This window comes from Lolium rigidum, chromosome 1, assembly GCF_022539505.1.
Source record: "Lolium rigidum isolate FL_2022 chromosome 1, APGP_CSIRO_Lrig_0.1, whole genome shotgun sequence".
Taxonomy (NCBI): domain Eukaryota; kingdom Viridiplantae; phylum Streptophyta; class Magnoliopsida; order Poales; family Poaceae; genus Lolium; species Lolium rigidum.
The window spans coordinates 247,183,402-247,200,090 of record NC_061508.1 but is presented as its reverse complement, the minus strand read 5'-3'; the positions used below and the strand labels follow the sequence as shown (position 1 = coordinate 247,200,090).

The 16,689-nt window shown below is 41.1% G+C and overlaps 1 protein-coding gene across 2 annotated transcripts; it reads right to left on the bottom strand.

The window, feature by feature from the left end:
- Positions 1 to 2,245: 2,245 nt before the first annotated feature.
- LOC124692252 (zinc transporter ZTP29-like) lies at positions 2,246 to 8,613 on the bottom strand. 2 transcript variants are annotated; one of them, XM_047225583.1, is made up of 13 exons: positions 8,319 to 8,613; positions 8,037 to 8,095; positions 7,833 to 7,925; positions 7,671 to 7,757; positions 7,490 to 7,574; positions 6,695 to 6,756; positions 6,123 to 6,179; positions 5,811 to 5,851; positions 5,181 to 5,248; positions 4,321 to 4,377; positions 4,114 to 4,231; positions 3,152 to 3,252; positions 2,246 to 2,524 (listed from the first exon to the last, which is right to left on the bottom strand). In XM_047225583.1, the coding sequence occupies exons 1-12, from the start codon at positions 8,380 to 8,382 to the stop codon at positions 3,207 to 3,209; spliced, it is 837 nt and encodes a 278-aa protein (XP_047081539.1). In that variant the 5' UTR covers positions 8,383 to 8,613; the 3' UTR covers positions 2,246 to 2,524; positions 3,152 to 3,206. The 2 variants fall into 2 exon arrangements, with proteins under 2 accessions (XP_047081539.1, XP_047081541.1); XM_047225585.1 differs by having other exon boundaries at positions 7,490 to 7,571.
- Positions 8,614 to 16,689: the final 8,076 nt, after the last annotated feature.

Genomic DNA, 16,689 nt, shown 5'->3' with positions numbered 1-16,689 from the left:
AGATCTCAGCCGAAGTATTCGGCACCCCATTGTAACCTGTTTTCATCATAATCAAAGAACAGACAGGCAGGACGTAAGGGTTTTACCTCATCGAGGGCCCCGAACCCGGGTAAATCGCTCTCCCCGCTTGTCTGTGTACCGATGTCTCGTGTCAGCTTGCAGGATTCCATCAACCCTAAGCCCCTATCGGAGGGCATTGCCGAGGAGCACCCTCGACAGTGATCCTGGAAACGGACTCTACAGGGGTTATGGACAAGCTGTGGAATGAGGAGAAGGACCGATCATTTCATGGTCCACTTGTGGAGGAAATCAAGGAGCTTCTACTAGGCTTCATGAATTCCTTTGTGGTTGCTGTTAGACGGACAGCTAATGGAACCGCGCATGATTTAGCGAAAGTAGGTTGCGAGAATAAAACGTGTAGGGTGTGGCTGGGTGATCCACCGGCTAATATTGTGAACTCTCTTGATTTGGATGTTTCGTTGATGCAATAAAATCGCAGCTGATTCTCAAAAAAAAAAAAGGAAACCATTGTTCAGTTGTACATTCGTCATGTACTCGATTCCACATCAGATTGTACTCTAGGGAGCTGCAACGTCATGGTAGCTTTCAGTTCTCCCTCGGACTCTACTATTTATGTAAGTTCTGCATTGTCACACAAGAAAATATATATACTATTTCCTTCGGTTCATATTAATTGACTCTAATTAATATGAACTGGAGGGAGTACATAAGTGCACTACTAGATATGCAGTACATTGTCACGGAAGGAACATATGCCTCATGATCTAAAACAAACTAGATATACAATTTCACAGACATATATGCATGAAAGGATGAAAGAAGGAGATGCACCGGTAACCGGTTACCCACCAAGCCAAAAAAAACGGAAACAAAATTACCCTGGGACCAGGTAAGAAAGAGAAGAGGAGAACATAAGTGTCTTTTTTTATTTTTTTTAGGCAATTGAAGATAAATAGCTCGTGAATAGTAGCCAAAGCAAGAAAAACGCTCTAAATCAGCCACTATAATTCATGTGTCGAAAATCTCTAAAGTGGAAGTGGTAGTTGCCTTGCTAATTTATTTTTTTCCATTTTCTCGGATCTGCTCGAGATTGCTCAAACTGCGTGATTAATCGCTTCGTCCCGCTCGTTACACACGCTTCAGTTTAACCCCCCAGCTCGTCGGCCGTCGGGTCGTCTATCCCCCTCGTGACCCAGCTCGGCATCGTTCTCCTCTCCACGGCTTCGCGGCCCGGCAGACACGCATAAGGCGTCGCACCGGACTGATCTCTTCCACCCCAGATTTGTTTTCTCGCGAGGTGGGCACGACCTGCGTCTTGTTTTTTTTTATCTCCTAGTTTAGCAATCGTGGCCCAGATCTGTCCCTATTTTTACTGCTATAGGAAATGTACGTTCTGCTTCGGCAATGCGAATTGTGTCCTCGAAACATGGAATTGGAGTTTAATTTCAAAGTCTAGGGTCACACTGACATTCCACTTCCTAGTTGAAGATCTGGAAGCAGTTCTTTTATTTACCCAGGCATTCATCGAATCTTAGAAACTGGATTTGTAATTGGCCCGGAGTCCAATTCAGTTCTTGGTCGCTACAATTGCAATTCAAATACCATGATCTGAACCAGAGCATTTCACGTGGAGATGCTCTGATATATACGAGTGCAATAATCTGAGTCCGTCCAGGAGTATTTCAAGTGGAGATACTCAGCTTATCTGCTTGTGATAACAGAGTGTTAATGTTAATTTGTGGTCAGGATGAAGGTATGGGGAAACTAAAAACGATGTAGATATCAACCCGGGAACTCATAACATAAGGAAGATTAGCCGGGGTCGGCAAAAAGAAGAGAGAAAAGGCAAACTTATTCAAGAATTTTTACACCGACCTGTTCCCTGCTCGTGTCCAGAAAAGGGGAAAGATGTTCTGAAACTGTTTTATGCCTGCCGGAAGTATTAAGCCTTAAGTTCATTATATCTTGCTAAAACCAATTAGATCCAAACCAAAGCTCTCTTTAGAGCTGCTGTAAACTTGCCCAGTAACCCACTGGTGTAGAATCAGCTACATGCTATATTCAACTTCGGGAGTTGCAGCCTTTCAGACATGATCTGGATCTCATGAGTTTGGCGGTAGTGGATACTCTACCCCTTACCAGATCAATGGAGCAATAGCTGAATAGCAAGCCACATGGTTTAACCTTTGCATAAAATAAATTTAACTGTATACTGTGTTGGATCACGTGAGGTACAATTATCTTCAATAACAAATGGTTCATCTCATAAATATTTGTTATTTACATCACACGAGTGGTTTTTATCTCCGTCCTATAAGTACAGTTTTATTCATTATGTACATGACTTGTTGGAGTTTGAGGCCTATAATTTTCTTGCAGCCATGTCAGCCATGCATCAGGAGGACATCAATGAAGGCCCTGATTTGCAGGTTATCGTGTCAGCTACTATTGCAGAAAGCTGTATCATGACATGCGACTGTATGCACATCCTCCCAACCGTGACCTGGAGAAAAAACAGAAACGCAATGCTGCGATATGGTCATGTTGTCTTGCCAGTTCCATGAATGAAAATACTAAGGTAAGATGGCCAAACTTGTCCCCCCTAGCCAAGTCTTTACACTATGTATATTCTTAGAAGTTAAGTTTATAGTTTGTAAAAGTACACCTACATGATTAAAAAGAACACACAAAGCAGTTAACTTGATAATGCAAGTTCTAGTGCAATCAATTGCTACGTTAGAGACTTGTTTTGTATGTGTGGAAGTGATTACGTGAGTGGAGGGTAGCTGAAGATCATTCATGGCTAAGAGGTGCCATCCCCAGTCAACAGGTTTTTATTTCCGTGCACAGTTACAGTAGCTTAGGAATACTCTAGTAGTTATGATCTTGTAAAACTATCCTTCTTTGCAATGAAATGAAACGCAATGTCATTGCGTTTTCTCAAAAACAGCAGTATTATGTACTATTAATGATACTTAATCTCAGACTTGAAGAAATGCAGTTCGATGTCATTTGAAGGTTCAATTATTTATTTTTGGAAGTTTGGGGACTATATTTAAAAAAACATCATAACAATCAAGTTTACTTCCTTTGGATAGCACAGTACTAATGTCAAGGAAAAGTAAGATACCTTACTGAAAGTCCACGATGCATTTGCCCATAGCACTTATTGGGTTAGACTGGAATTAAGCGCTCATCTCCTTTGGAAGACTGATGTCCAGGAAGTGCAAGCTGCCAATAGAAGTTTCATTGCACATCAAAACATATCTCCGAACATACTTGTAATGATGTTAAGTAAAGAGCCATGGTTGCAGAAAAGTGATGTTATGATGTCTCAAATGCTATGTTCTCCTATTCCTGTGTTTTTAGAACCTTCTATTCTGAAGAAGCTATAAGAAATAATGCACCTATAAAAAGGTTTCCTCCAAGACATATTACTAATGCATACATGATTAATTGAATCAATGTAACATTTAGATATTTTTATTAATTAGATTTGCCTTTTGAATGTTGCTAGCTACACCAATATTAAACATGATCATGCTGGTAGGACTTGGGGATTAATCAAACATCAACATACAGTTAACTTTGGTAGACATGATTTCTTACGTTAGCCAATTTTTTAAACTAGAATTGGGCCAAAGTTATTTTTTATACTTGTTCGATATTTCGTACTTTCAGTAGGAAGTTAGGAACACAAGTTAATAACACGATACATGGAAAGTTGTAGTGTAGTAGATAATTTATGGCGTTTTAGTTCATAAGTCAGATCTCAGATCCGCTAAAGATTGTCTGCAAATTTTGGTCATGTTCACCAAAGTGTGTTAGTGTTCTGTTTACTACCATATTATGGACATCTTTCAGAATCTTGCCATGATCCAGCTCATTGTTTGGCCACATGCAAAGCTGTGGCAAAAGATTGTGTGGCCAAACTGGGAGGCAGATTTGGTTGTGGTCTTTTAGACAAATTTGGCAATTATGGCTACAAGCTGACATGCATAATTACCATTGAAAATATGACTACACACGCCACGTACATAAAATATATTACCTTATATGATTTCAATTGTATTGCATCGTGAGTTAACGTACCTCATAGACATAAATGCCATGCCAACAAATACAGCTTTCACAGCGTCCTTGCGTCCAGCATACTCAATTGCTAATGGTAGCATCTCATACAATGTCAGGAATGCCATTACTCCTCCCACTGTGCAAAAAGGAAAATGAATAAAGCTAGTTGAATAGATAATTTATATTAACTATCAAATGTTATTAATTTTCTGAAACTGATGTTACCTAATCCAAGTAGACCTTCCAATATTTCTGGATTTAGGTTGCTCGGAAATATATATGCTGCAAGAAACACAGTGTCATATGCATTGTTTGAGATACAAAGAGGAAAATACAAATGAAGTGCATGTGATCAACCTTTAAAGGTTGTTACTCACTGAAGAGAAAAGGTTGAAATAGTGATAAATCCTAGAGAAAGATTAGTTGCAAGTGGTTGTTCATTTTTTTAATGCTGATCTTGCATGTCACCGACTAGAGCAATTTTTATGGTCCAGAATGGACCCTGATACATTTTCAACCACTGAACTTCTCAATCAGATAGTAACACGTGGTCACCATAAATACTAAGGTACCTTGCAGCTGCTTTAGTGACCACAAAATTACTAATACTAAGGTACCTTGCAGCTGCTTTAGTGACCACAAAATTACTAATACTAAGGTACCTTGCAGCTACTGCTATTCACCACAAAATCTTCATATCCATTTCCATGTCTGGCACTAGTAAGTATACCTCACATGATATTTATACATGTTCCTCTATGGATGATGCGTCTTGTTTGCTTTAGGCTTATAGCATTGTTCGATGATCACTTCTGTCTTAGCTATGTTCATGACCAATTCATTGGATGTAATACTTCATAATGCGCAGTTTTGTATCATTTCGAAAATATTTTATGTCACACATGGGTAAGTGGTAAACTGTGTTGCATTATTCATTTATTTTAGTTCTTAGGCTGTAAGAAATTTTTACATGGCCCATATTTATGTTTATTTCAATTTAATACAGCAGTGCTAGGTTAGGGGATTAATGGCACAAATGCTTTGATCAAGCAACTTATTATAGAACAAATGCAGAGTCAACCTACCCACGATAATTACACCTAGTGGCTCCGCAAAACCAGAAAGTGTTGCTAGTTTGAATGCTTGCCATTTGCTGCATCATAGACACAAAATAACAAATATTATTAAACCGCAACCACAGAGCTAACTTTCTTTCCAAATCAGTGTGACTGTAGTATTTATTATAAGATCTTATGTATTGTAGTAGCATTTATATGCTTATTCAGGTGATATAAGCTGATAACTAGCAATTGGCCTTTTGAATTAAACCAGCTAAGCCGTTCTTATTCTCTGATGATTTAAATATGACATTTAAGAGATGTATATATATTATATATAATTCAACATATAATTCAGCATTTCCATGTTAAGACATATACATGTTTCACTGTAGCTGACCTCATCCCAGCATGCACAGAGACCAAGAGAACATATCTAAGAATATTTTAATGAGAAATGGCCGTGAATGGCCCTCATCGCACAAGGCAGTACAATCATTTTAATTCTTACAGAGCACATTAAGTAGGGGTATGGAATATTGTATTAACCAATAACCAGTAATGAATAGTTATTCCGAAATTGAGACTTCTCCTGCCAGTGACAGTTGTGAAACAGAGAGTATACCATGCATATTCTGTAATAATTATAACCAGTACCTGCAAGTTGCAAAGTATGCAGGGAGAGCTACAGCAATGCCCTGCGCATGAAGGAAAAATTAATACAAATATTAGCAAATTCTTTGGCCCTACCAACTTTCATAAGTAATTAGTTGTGTAAAGATTCATCACAATATAGGAATTGTAGTATTATGTGTCTTAAAGGGCAGATCTGCAATGCATTGTGCCCATGTAAGACGTGAGGACCATCCTGTCCCAATTTTGTATTTTGGTAGTTCACTGAGGTTTGGAATGAAAGTTACAGGACAATTATGGTTCCATATCCATTTAAAAGTCAGTATATTCAATTACCTCCGGGATGTAGTGTAGAGCTATAGCAATAACCAAGTTAAGGCCAACACGAAAGCCCTGAAAGGTAGATAAGATTAATTGGGTGTACAGCATAAACTACTACTATTGATTATTCAGTTTCTGATTCATACATATTCACAATGATGACATGTTATCAGCTTAAAAGGGACATGCTTCCAAACAGAAAAAAAAAATGCTTGGATGGAGATGCAGCATCTTTTAGATACATCACCCATAGTATGAATTGTTTGTATTTAAGACATAATTATTTGTGAATATAGTTTGGAGGTGTTCAACAGTTCAAATGGTTAACAAGGTACATAAACTAATTTGTATAATGTCTGTGATTATATATAGAAACATCGTGGAAATTTTGACTGTACATTTTAAATCAATGGAAAAGGGTAACATATACCAGTATTTACTAATCGCATCATATCTGATAAACATACAATATGCTAGTATCTTCTCAAACATCTTATGTCTTTAACCATGAGTCAGAAATTTAATACATTGAGCATGGTGTTAAGAGAAAACGTGTTACTCTAAATATGTAAAACACTGAATAGTACCTTCGCAGTTCCAAGAAACGCGGCAGTACCCACAGGGAAGTTTTGCAGACTCACACCAGCAACTGTTGACATGAGAACTTTGTTAATGAATGCGATCATTATAAAGAACTTGTAGGAAAGGGTTCTATCATTACTTGTATATGCATATATTGCCTGCATCATTTCGATAACTATTTGCTTGGTTCTCTTATGTTAATTTTATTATCTGAATTCGTAATTTACGAAGAACTGCTGCTCTTATACTTCCCACTTAATAATATTGACTTGGTTTTAGGTGTTCAATAAAACAGTAACTATCCCGGGTCATAACACTATTTTACACTGAACGTCCTGAAATTTACTGCTAATATTGCTTGTTAAATCATGTCTATGATTTTAAATTGCATTAGCTATTCAATCTGAATCAGTTAATCTAATTGTTTTGTACGCTGTTGTATGAACAAGCCCTAAATATTTTGTTGGAGTCAATATTCTCTAGCTCAGTACTAGAATGTTAGATATAGTCATATAGTATATGCATTTGAAGAACAGCGATCATGAAGTCAGGATTTCTGTATAATTATCTAAAAGGCGTGTTTTGTCTTTCTGGCCTCATGGTGAAAACACTGATGTATTTTTGGTAGTTTATATTACAGGTTTTGCTTACTTCATGTTGTACATTGTTATTTCTCACCTATCTAATTATGCATACATTGAATGGTTCATAAACTGCTGGAGATTAAATGCATCAACTTAAATGTACAAATAATTTGAGGAGAACATAATGTATAGGGTACCAAACTACATTGGACTTACCAATTGCGGTGACAATTACACTAAAGATAACTCTTCTTCGGTGTCTCATCATAAGTTCCTGCCGCGCTGTGCTATTAACCGTCTTCTTCCCCAAATGGAAAACAGAGAGGAGAATCATATTTAGTCTTTTCGAGAAACGCTAACTGAAAAAGTGTGTTAGCAAAGCTGAGGGAAGCTATACTTGTTTGTCATTTTCATCTGGCGGACTGCATTCTGGCTCAGGGAAGATGTCGGCAATTGCTGAAAATAGAAGTGCTCCAGCAAAAAACTGCAAAGCACAGGCTAAAAAGATAAGAAATGGTACAGATGCCTGAAAAATCATCTCGCTTACTGTCAGTCTCACCCAAAGGTTCCCTTTCAGAAAACCAATCGCATTGACAGCATCATAAGCCAAGTCAAAGAAAGACATGCTCAACATGAGTCCAGTAGCAAATCCCTAAAAGGAGTCGTCAAATGATTGTTAAATGTTGGTTCATATACAAATAAACTTTGTTGTTTCGGGTGTGATGCTTTGGTCAGCATTAAGTAGATAGTTGTAGCGTTTTACCTGTAATATCCCAAGTGTTCTGTTGTTTGGTGCATGATTTAATATTGCAAGTAATGCACCTGTTGAAGCATAATAAAATATCATTGGCAAAATGAGTAGCAAAACGTTATCTGACTAGTATACCATTCCAACATTCTGGAAAGCAAATATGGGAAAACACCCATTGAGAAATATGTGATCTATAGTGCATCAAATTAAACAGGTCAAGTGATGATGAATATGTGATATATTATGAACAAAGGGCAGAAGGGGAGGGATGAAGAAAGATGTATAAATGCGTACCGAGGGAGGTGCTCAAGCCACCTACGAGAGACAGAGTGAGAGCAACAGCAATTTTGGGATCCATAGTATGTACTGAGCGACGGACTTAACTATTGCCTATGCACAGTAGCTTTTCGTTGAACTGGAAGAACAGTAGAGGTATGGAGATGGTTAGAATGCTAAACTGGGCAAGACAGTAACAGCGGCTGTTGTGATGGAGATGTATGTGGCCTTTATATACAGGCTTGGGAGGGGCCGCTATGATGTAAGGTACCTGTGGGCGACAGGTGATGATGCAACTGAATGAGAAGAATAGGAAGGTGATCAAGTGGAGCAGGAGGCCTCCATGGTTGACGCGGTGATATATATATGTAGCTTGAACAGTTGCTCTGATGAGTTGAGGGGGGCAAGTTTGGAATGACTTGGCAGATGATTGCTTGCTTGGTTGAGGGTATGCCTGCTGGTAAGGTCAGGCTGTGAGGTAACTCTCTCCTAGATTTATTCTTTAGACGGGAAGCAGCTATTAAGGTCCAGGTATCTTACATGCTGAGAGGCAAAGCCTCCTTTTGTGTAGTACAACACAAACTATAGGAGGTACATATATATAAGTACAAGCCTCTTGCTGTAATGTAACTTTGTCTCTTGGGAAAGTGGATGATGCAAGACCTTTTTGTTGTCGGCAATCTAATGGATTTCATTCGGAGTTTCCATTTTATAACATACTTTACCATGAAATGAAGATAGAGTACAATTCTGTGGGAGCAAAATCTATGTCACGCATTAAGCTCCTCTGAACAATCTGAGGCTATGTATCTAGAACCATGAAACAAGCCTCCTGTTGTAATGCGTGATTGCATCATCATCATAATCGTATAATTAACTCATTGCAGGAAAGTAATTGATGATATGGTTTGTATAAAACGTAAAGGAGAAAGGATGCGGGAAGGTGGAGTAAGCAGGAGGCGGACGTAACAAAAAAGACGCCCCAGACCCCAGTGACCGATTGGTGGTCAGATTAGATTAAACTCTTGCGTTGCGTATCCATGTTTGTATTGTATCCTAGCAGCTAGTAGGATCATGTGTCACAAAAGGAGAAGCATGCAATCCAAATGCACGCACGCACGCTCCGTAAAGAGAAAGCAGCAGGGGACGTGTAGCTATGCTACGTAGCGGTACACGAGGCCAGATCTTGACGCAGGCCGTCGTTGTTGTCACCGGCGGCGCCGCCCTCGTCATCGTAGGTTGCGGCGCACGTGGTGGGGAGGCGGATGAGCATCCGGCGGTCCGCGCCGGAGATGAGCGGGCCGGCCAGGAGCATGCACAGGCACGGCTGCCCCAGCTCGCGCACCGCCGAGCAGCACTCCTCGTTGGGCGGCGTCGGGCTGAAGGGCGCCACCGCCGCCTTGCATGGGATCATCAGCCGCAGCAGCGCGCTGAGGTAGTTGTAGCTGCTACTGCCGCATGCCGTCGCCGTCGACTCCCCTTCTCCTTCACCTCCTTTCGCCTCTGATGATTTTCCAACGGCGTCGAGCACTAGGAACGATGGCACGAGTAGTAGCAATAAGAGCAAGACTAATTTCTTAGCTCCTCGCTGATGAATCATCCCGTTAGCAATTTTGCAACCTAGCTTGTGCAGCCTGCTAAATGCACATCATAAATAGGATGTGATGATAGGATTAGTTTTGGTAGGTAAGTCATGTGGCGCACGGCTAGCTTCTCAGAAAACCAGGGAACGAATGCATGACTGAATCTTGCATCGGGGCCATAGTGTTCGTGTTCGTGCTCGTCGTCATCGTGTCCAAAACTAGTTCACGATTTTTTTGTCAGCTTAGACTATGAAACTGACGCTTTTACTATGATATAGTTTAAAATGCTTGATCAATGATATTGTCAATTTAAAATGCTTGATCACATATTGATATTGTTTAAGTGCTTGATCACAAATTGATTTTTTCGATAAATGATGCTTTATTACTTTTAGAAGCAATTACATCCAGCCTCTGCATAACCAGGATGCACACAGCCGTTTTGTTGTCTCGAGTCCAAAAGGATAAATACTAAAAACTAGGCGAGATACATATCGGAACGATGAATCATATAACGCCTAAGGTGTAGGTGGGGCATCTATCCGTAGACTATGCTGCCAACCATGTAGGGAAAAAGTATCCCTCGCCGTAGCCTCCACCGTGTACAGACCTCCGTAAATAGGTCTCGGTTCTCCACTCGCTGAAGAGGTAACCATGAACGGAGAATACCTGTACATCTGTAGATGACCTGCAACAAAGAGCAATTTTTGTCATTAAAGATCTTGTCATTTCTACATAGCCAAAGCGCCCAGATAACTGCTAGCGCCCCCACCCTAAGAAGCAACTTAAACCTTGAATCGATACCATGAAGCCAATTGCCGAAGACATTGGCGACACTAGTCGGGAGGATACGGGGTAGACGCTACTTGGATGATCGACCATATAGATCTCGCGAACTCGGCAACTGGAAGAATAAGTGTTTGATTGTTTCGTCCTGATGACAAAAAACGCACCATGTACTTCCATGCCAATTCCGCTTAACAAGATTGTCTTTGGTGAGAATAACCCCACGACGAAGATACCATCCAAAAAAATTAATTTTTAATGATATCTTCATCTTCCAAATCATCTTATTGCTATCAACTGGTAAATCAGAAAGAAGGATCGCATTGTAGAAAAATTTTACGGAAAAAGTACCATCTATATGAAGGTTCCATCTAAATTCCTCCACTATTGATATTGTCAAAAATGCATCGTCGCCTTTGAGCACTTTCATGCATTCCTCCACTATTGAACCGTCTTATCTTGCTCAACCTCTTCACTTTAGTTGCTACAAGTGGCTTACAAGAGGAAGTTTGATGGGGACATAAGGGAGGGAAGAATGGTGAGAGAATTGTTTATTTACCACTATATTATATATGTCGTCCACTTCAGTTTTCTTTCTATCTATCCATTGCCATCAGATGGTTGTCGGTGGGCTGCCCGTTAAGTACTGAGTGCAATGTCCATTCGCTGGATTGTTAACATATGTTGGCCAAACAAGTACGAAAAGTCATGTGGCTCAAAATTATAGGAGAACGAACCCTTGTTTCTATTTACAGCTCTGTGATTTAATATTTATGTTATTTTCCTATCGATGTCTTATTGTCTTCAGAAAAGTATAAGATCATGTCTTAGAAGAAGGAAGAGTTTGAACATCTTAAAACTTGCTCATTTTCTTAGACTTTATTTTGTAATCGATAAACATAACTTATGTATATTCATTCTTTTTCGAGGATGGCTTATGTATATTCATCATGTACCATTTTCTACTATAATATAAATATAGCCTCTGCGGCTGATGGTACTGTTTGTAAAAAAAAATATGAAAAGGCATGCGTGCAAATATGTAAAGCTAGATGAACTTGGTTTAGGAAACCTAATTGTTGCACTAAGTAAACTTCATCCAACCGTTCCTAACCACGCAAGGGGAATACTAATACATCACGGAAGCCAGGTCGGTCCGCTGATGCATTGTCACTCACTACTGTGTCAAGTTGGAGGGAACGTACCGAGATGTGATCGAGCTCCACTCTATTAAGAGCAAGTATAATACTACAACAACAACAGAGATGTGATCGAGCTCCACTTTATTAAGAGCAAGCATAATACTACAGCAGCAGCTAGAGTTAAAACCCATAAGATCTTAGCTAACTTCCACGCACCCCTTTTCATGGTTAAATCTTTGTCGATATTCCAAACCTTCAGGTTTCTCTTAACGGACTCCTCTCATATCAAGTTTGATCTACCACGATCCCTCTTAACATTCTCAGCACGCTTTATCCGTCCGCTATGCACTGGCGCTTCCGGAGGCCTCCGTTGGATAAGTCCAAACCATCTGAGACGATGTTGGACCAGCTTCTCTTCAATCGGTGCTACCCCAACTCTCTCCCGTATAACGTCATTCAGTACCCGATCCTTTCTTGTGTGGTCACATATCCATCTCAACATGCGCATCTCTGCTACACTTAACTGTTGGATATGTCATCTCTTCGTTGACATCGCAGGTCGGATAGCTGTCCTATAAAACCTGTCTTTTAGCTTTTGTGGCACTCTCTTGTCACAGAGTACGCCAGAAGCTTGGCGCCACTTCATCCAACCAGCCTTGATTCGGTGGCCCACATCTTCATCGATATCGTCATCCTTCTGCAACATGGACCCCAAATATCGAAAAGTGCCTTTCTCCAGTACCACCTGCCCATCAAGGCTAACCTCTTCCTCCTCGTGCCTAGTAGAACTGAAACTGCACCTCATGTATTCAGTTTTAGTTCTACTAAGCCTAAAACCTTTCGATTCTAGAGTTCGCCTCCACAACTCTAACTTTCTATTAACCCCCGTTCGGCTATCAGCGACTAGCACCACATCATCCGCAAAGAGCATACACCATGGGATATCACCTTCTATATCCCTTGTGACCTCATCCATCACCAAATCAAAAAGATAAGGGCTCAAAGCTGACCCTTGGTGTAGCCCTATTCTAATTGGAAAGTCATCAGTGTCGCCATCACTTGTTCGAACATGTCACAACATTATCATACATATCCTTGCTGAAGGGTAATGTACTTTATTGGAACTTTGTGTTTCTCCAAGGCCCACCACATGACATTCCGATGTATATTATCATAGGCCTTCTCCAAATCAATGAACACCATATGAAGGTCCTTCTTTTGCTCCTTGTATCTCTCCATCAGCTGTCGTACCAAGAAGATGGCTTCCATGGTAGACCTCCCAGGCATGAAACCAAATTGGTTTTTGGTCACGCTTGTAAACCTTCTTAAGCGATGCTCAATGACTCTCTCCCATAGCTTCATAGTATGGCTCATCAGCTTAATTTCATGGTAATTAGTACAACTTTGAACATCCCCCTTGTTCTTGAAGTTAGTACTAAAATATTCCGCCTCCATTCTTTGGGCATCTTGTTTGACCAAAAATGAGGTTGAAAAGCTTAGTTAGCCATACTATCGCTATGTCTCCAAGGCCTCTCCACGCCTCGATGGGGATACCATCAGGACCCATCGCCTTGCCTCCTTTCATCCTCCTTAACACCTCCTTAACCTCAGACTCCTGGATACGTCGCACAAAGCACATGCTGGTATCATCAAAGCAGTCGTCTAGCTCAATGGTAGAGCTCTCAACCTCTCCATTGTAAAGGTTGTCAAAGTACTCCCGCCATCTACGCTTGATCGCCTCATCCTTCACAAGAAGTTGATCCTCTCTGTCCTTGATGCATTTGACTTCGTTGACATCCCTCGTCTTCATCTCCCTAAACTTGGCCATCTTATAGATGTCTCTTTCGCCTTCCTTCGTGTTTAAATGTTGGTAGAGGTCCTCATACGCCCGACCCCTTGCTTCACTCACCACCTTGTACTTCTCCATGTTAGCGGCGCTCCTGTCCAGATATAGGCATCTGAAACAGTCCTTCTTCTCCCTAATAACCTTCTGGACCTCATCGTTCCACCACTAGGTATCCTTAGCTTCCCTTCTACTTCCCTTAGTCACCCCAAACCGATGGGTTCGTTGCATACAAAACAAAAAAATTCTACCGCAAAGACGAATAAATCCAAGATCTAATCTATGGAAAAGCCAAGATCTAATCTACCAAGATCGAAGCAAGGATATGTATGTGAGCCTAACCCTCGAAGATTCCAAATCCTACGAGTGTAGTCGATCATCCAGTGCTGCAATCTGGCAGCACTTCTGTACTCGGTCGTGCGTACGATGTCGATGAAGCCCGTCCTCTCCCCGTTCCAGCGGGCAGCGGAGGTGTGGTAGATCCCCTCGGAATCCCAGCAACACGACGACGTGGTGGTGGTGGTGGAGGAGAAAAGCTGCAGGGCTTCGCCAAGCCGGTACATCACTATGGAGGAGAGGGGGGCGGCCAGAGCTAGGTCTTATGGGGTGAGCCCCCTGATCCCTCCCCTCTTTATATAAGGGGGGGAGGTAGGTTTGGGTGGCCCCCTAAAGCCCCAAACACATCTAGGGCCGGCGGCCAAGAGGGGGGAGGGGATTTCTCCCCCCCCCCCCAAGTTGATCCCCCCTAGGGTTTTGGGGAAAACCCTAAGGGTGGCCGACTTGGGCCTTGAGGGGCATGTGCCCCTGGACAATTAGGCTAGGGTGCATCCCCTCGGCCCATGCTAGGCCTCCTAGGGTCGTGGGCCCATTGGTGGGACCCCCGAAACCTTCTAGAACCTTCCCGGTATTCCACCGAAAAAATCCCGAACTTTTCCGAAACCTTGAAATCAACTTCCCTTATATGAATCTTATTCTCCGGACCATTCCGGACCTCCTCGTGATGTCCTGGATCCCATCCGAGACTCCAAACAAACTTCGGTCTCCATCTCATATTCCGAATCTACTTATGCGACATCGAACCTTAAGCGTGTCACCCTACGGTTCGTGAACTATGCGGACATGATCGAGACTCCTCTCCGACCAATAACCAATAGCGGGACCTGGAGATCCATAATGGCTCCCACACATTCAACGATAACTTTAGTGATCGATTGAACCATTTACATACGATACCAATTCCCTTTATCACGCGATACTTTACTTATCCGAGGTTCGATCATCGGTATCTCCATACCTAGTTCAACCTCGTTACCGACAAGTGCTCTTTACTCGTTACCGTGGTATGTCATCTCTTGTGACCTTGTCACATGCTTGCAAGCTAATTAGATGTCATTCCACCGAGAGGGCCCAGAGTATATCTATCCATCATCGGGATGGACAAATCCCACTCTTGATCCATATGCCTCAACTCATACTTTCCGAATACTTAATCCCATCTTTATAACCACCCATTTATGCAATGGCGTTTGATGTAATCAAAGTACCCTTCCGGTGTAAGTGATTTACATGATCTCATGGTCGAAGGACTAGGTAACTATGTATCGAAAGCTAGCAAGTTGAACTTAATGACTTGATCTCATGCTACGATTATTTGGGTGTATGTTCATTATATCATTCACCCAATGACATAACCTTGTTATTAACAACATCCAATGTTCATGATCACGAAACCATGATCATCTATTAATCAACAAGATAGTTATACAAGAGACTTACTAGGGACTCCTTGTTGTTTACATAACACACATGTATCAATGTTTCAGTTAATACAATTATAGCATGGGATGTAAACATTTATCATGAACACTAAGATATAACAATAACCAATTTATTATTGCCTCTCGGGCATATCTCCAACAGTCTCCCACTTGCACTAGAGTCAATAATCTAGTTTACATTTGTAAAGATATAACACCTTGGCCTTCTGGTGCTTATCATGTTTTGCTCACGGGAGAGGTTTCAGTCAACGAATCTGACACGCTCAGAAACGTACGTATTTTGCAATTCATTTGCGTCTCCACGCATCACTCATTTTCCAAATGAGTCGGCATTAATCATATATGTTTAGTCTTCTGGTGGAACCTTAATTCCGCGGTCTGAAATATGTCACTAATATTGTCACACACAATATAGCTTCAAAGTTCTGACACTATCGGAACTACACCAAGTTCTCAAAGAACTCCTTGACTCAAACACTCTCGGTCATTGTCAAAACAATGACATACTCTGCATTCGTTTGTAGAATCCGTCACAATATTTAGAACTCATCTAAATCTAGCATAGACTACTTCTAGCTCATTGTGCTACCTTTTAATCAACACTTAGCCTAATTGAGATTGAAATTTATTTTATATGTGACTGATGACCCACAAGTATAGGGGATCGCAACAGTCTTCGAGGGAAGTAAAACCCAATTTATTGATTCGACACAAGGGGAGCCAAAGAATATTTGTAAGCCTTAACAGCGGAGTTGTCAATTTAGTTGCACCTGGAAACAGACTTGCTTGCAAGAGTTTATCAGTACCAACAGTTTTATAGCAGTAGCAGTAGTGAAATATAAGCGGCAGAGTAACAAAGACAGCAGTAGTGATTATAGTAAACAACATGATTAAAATACTGTAGGCACAGGGATGAATGAACGGGCGTTGCATGGATAATTGAACTCATGTAATAATCAAGGCAGGGCATTTGCAGATAATAATAAAATGGTATCCAAGTACTAAACAACCATAGGCATGTGTTCCGTATATAGTCGTACGTGCTCGCAATGAGAAACTTGCACAACATCTTTTGTCCTACCAGCCGGTGGCAGCCGGGCCTCTAGGGAATCTACTGGTAATTAAGGTACTCCTTTTAATAGAGCACCGCAGCAAAGAATTAACACTCCATGAACACATGTGATCCTCACATCACAGCCTTCCCCTCCGGTTGTCCCAATTTCTGTCACTTTGGGGCCTCGGGTTCCGGATAGCAAC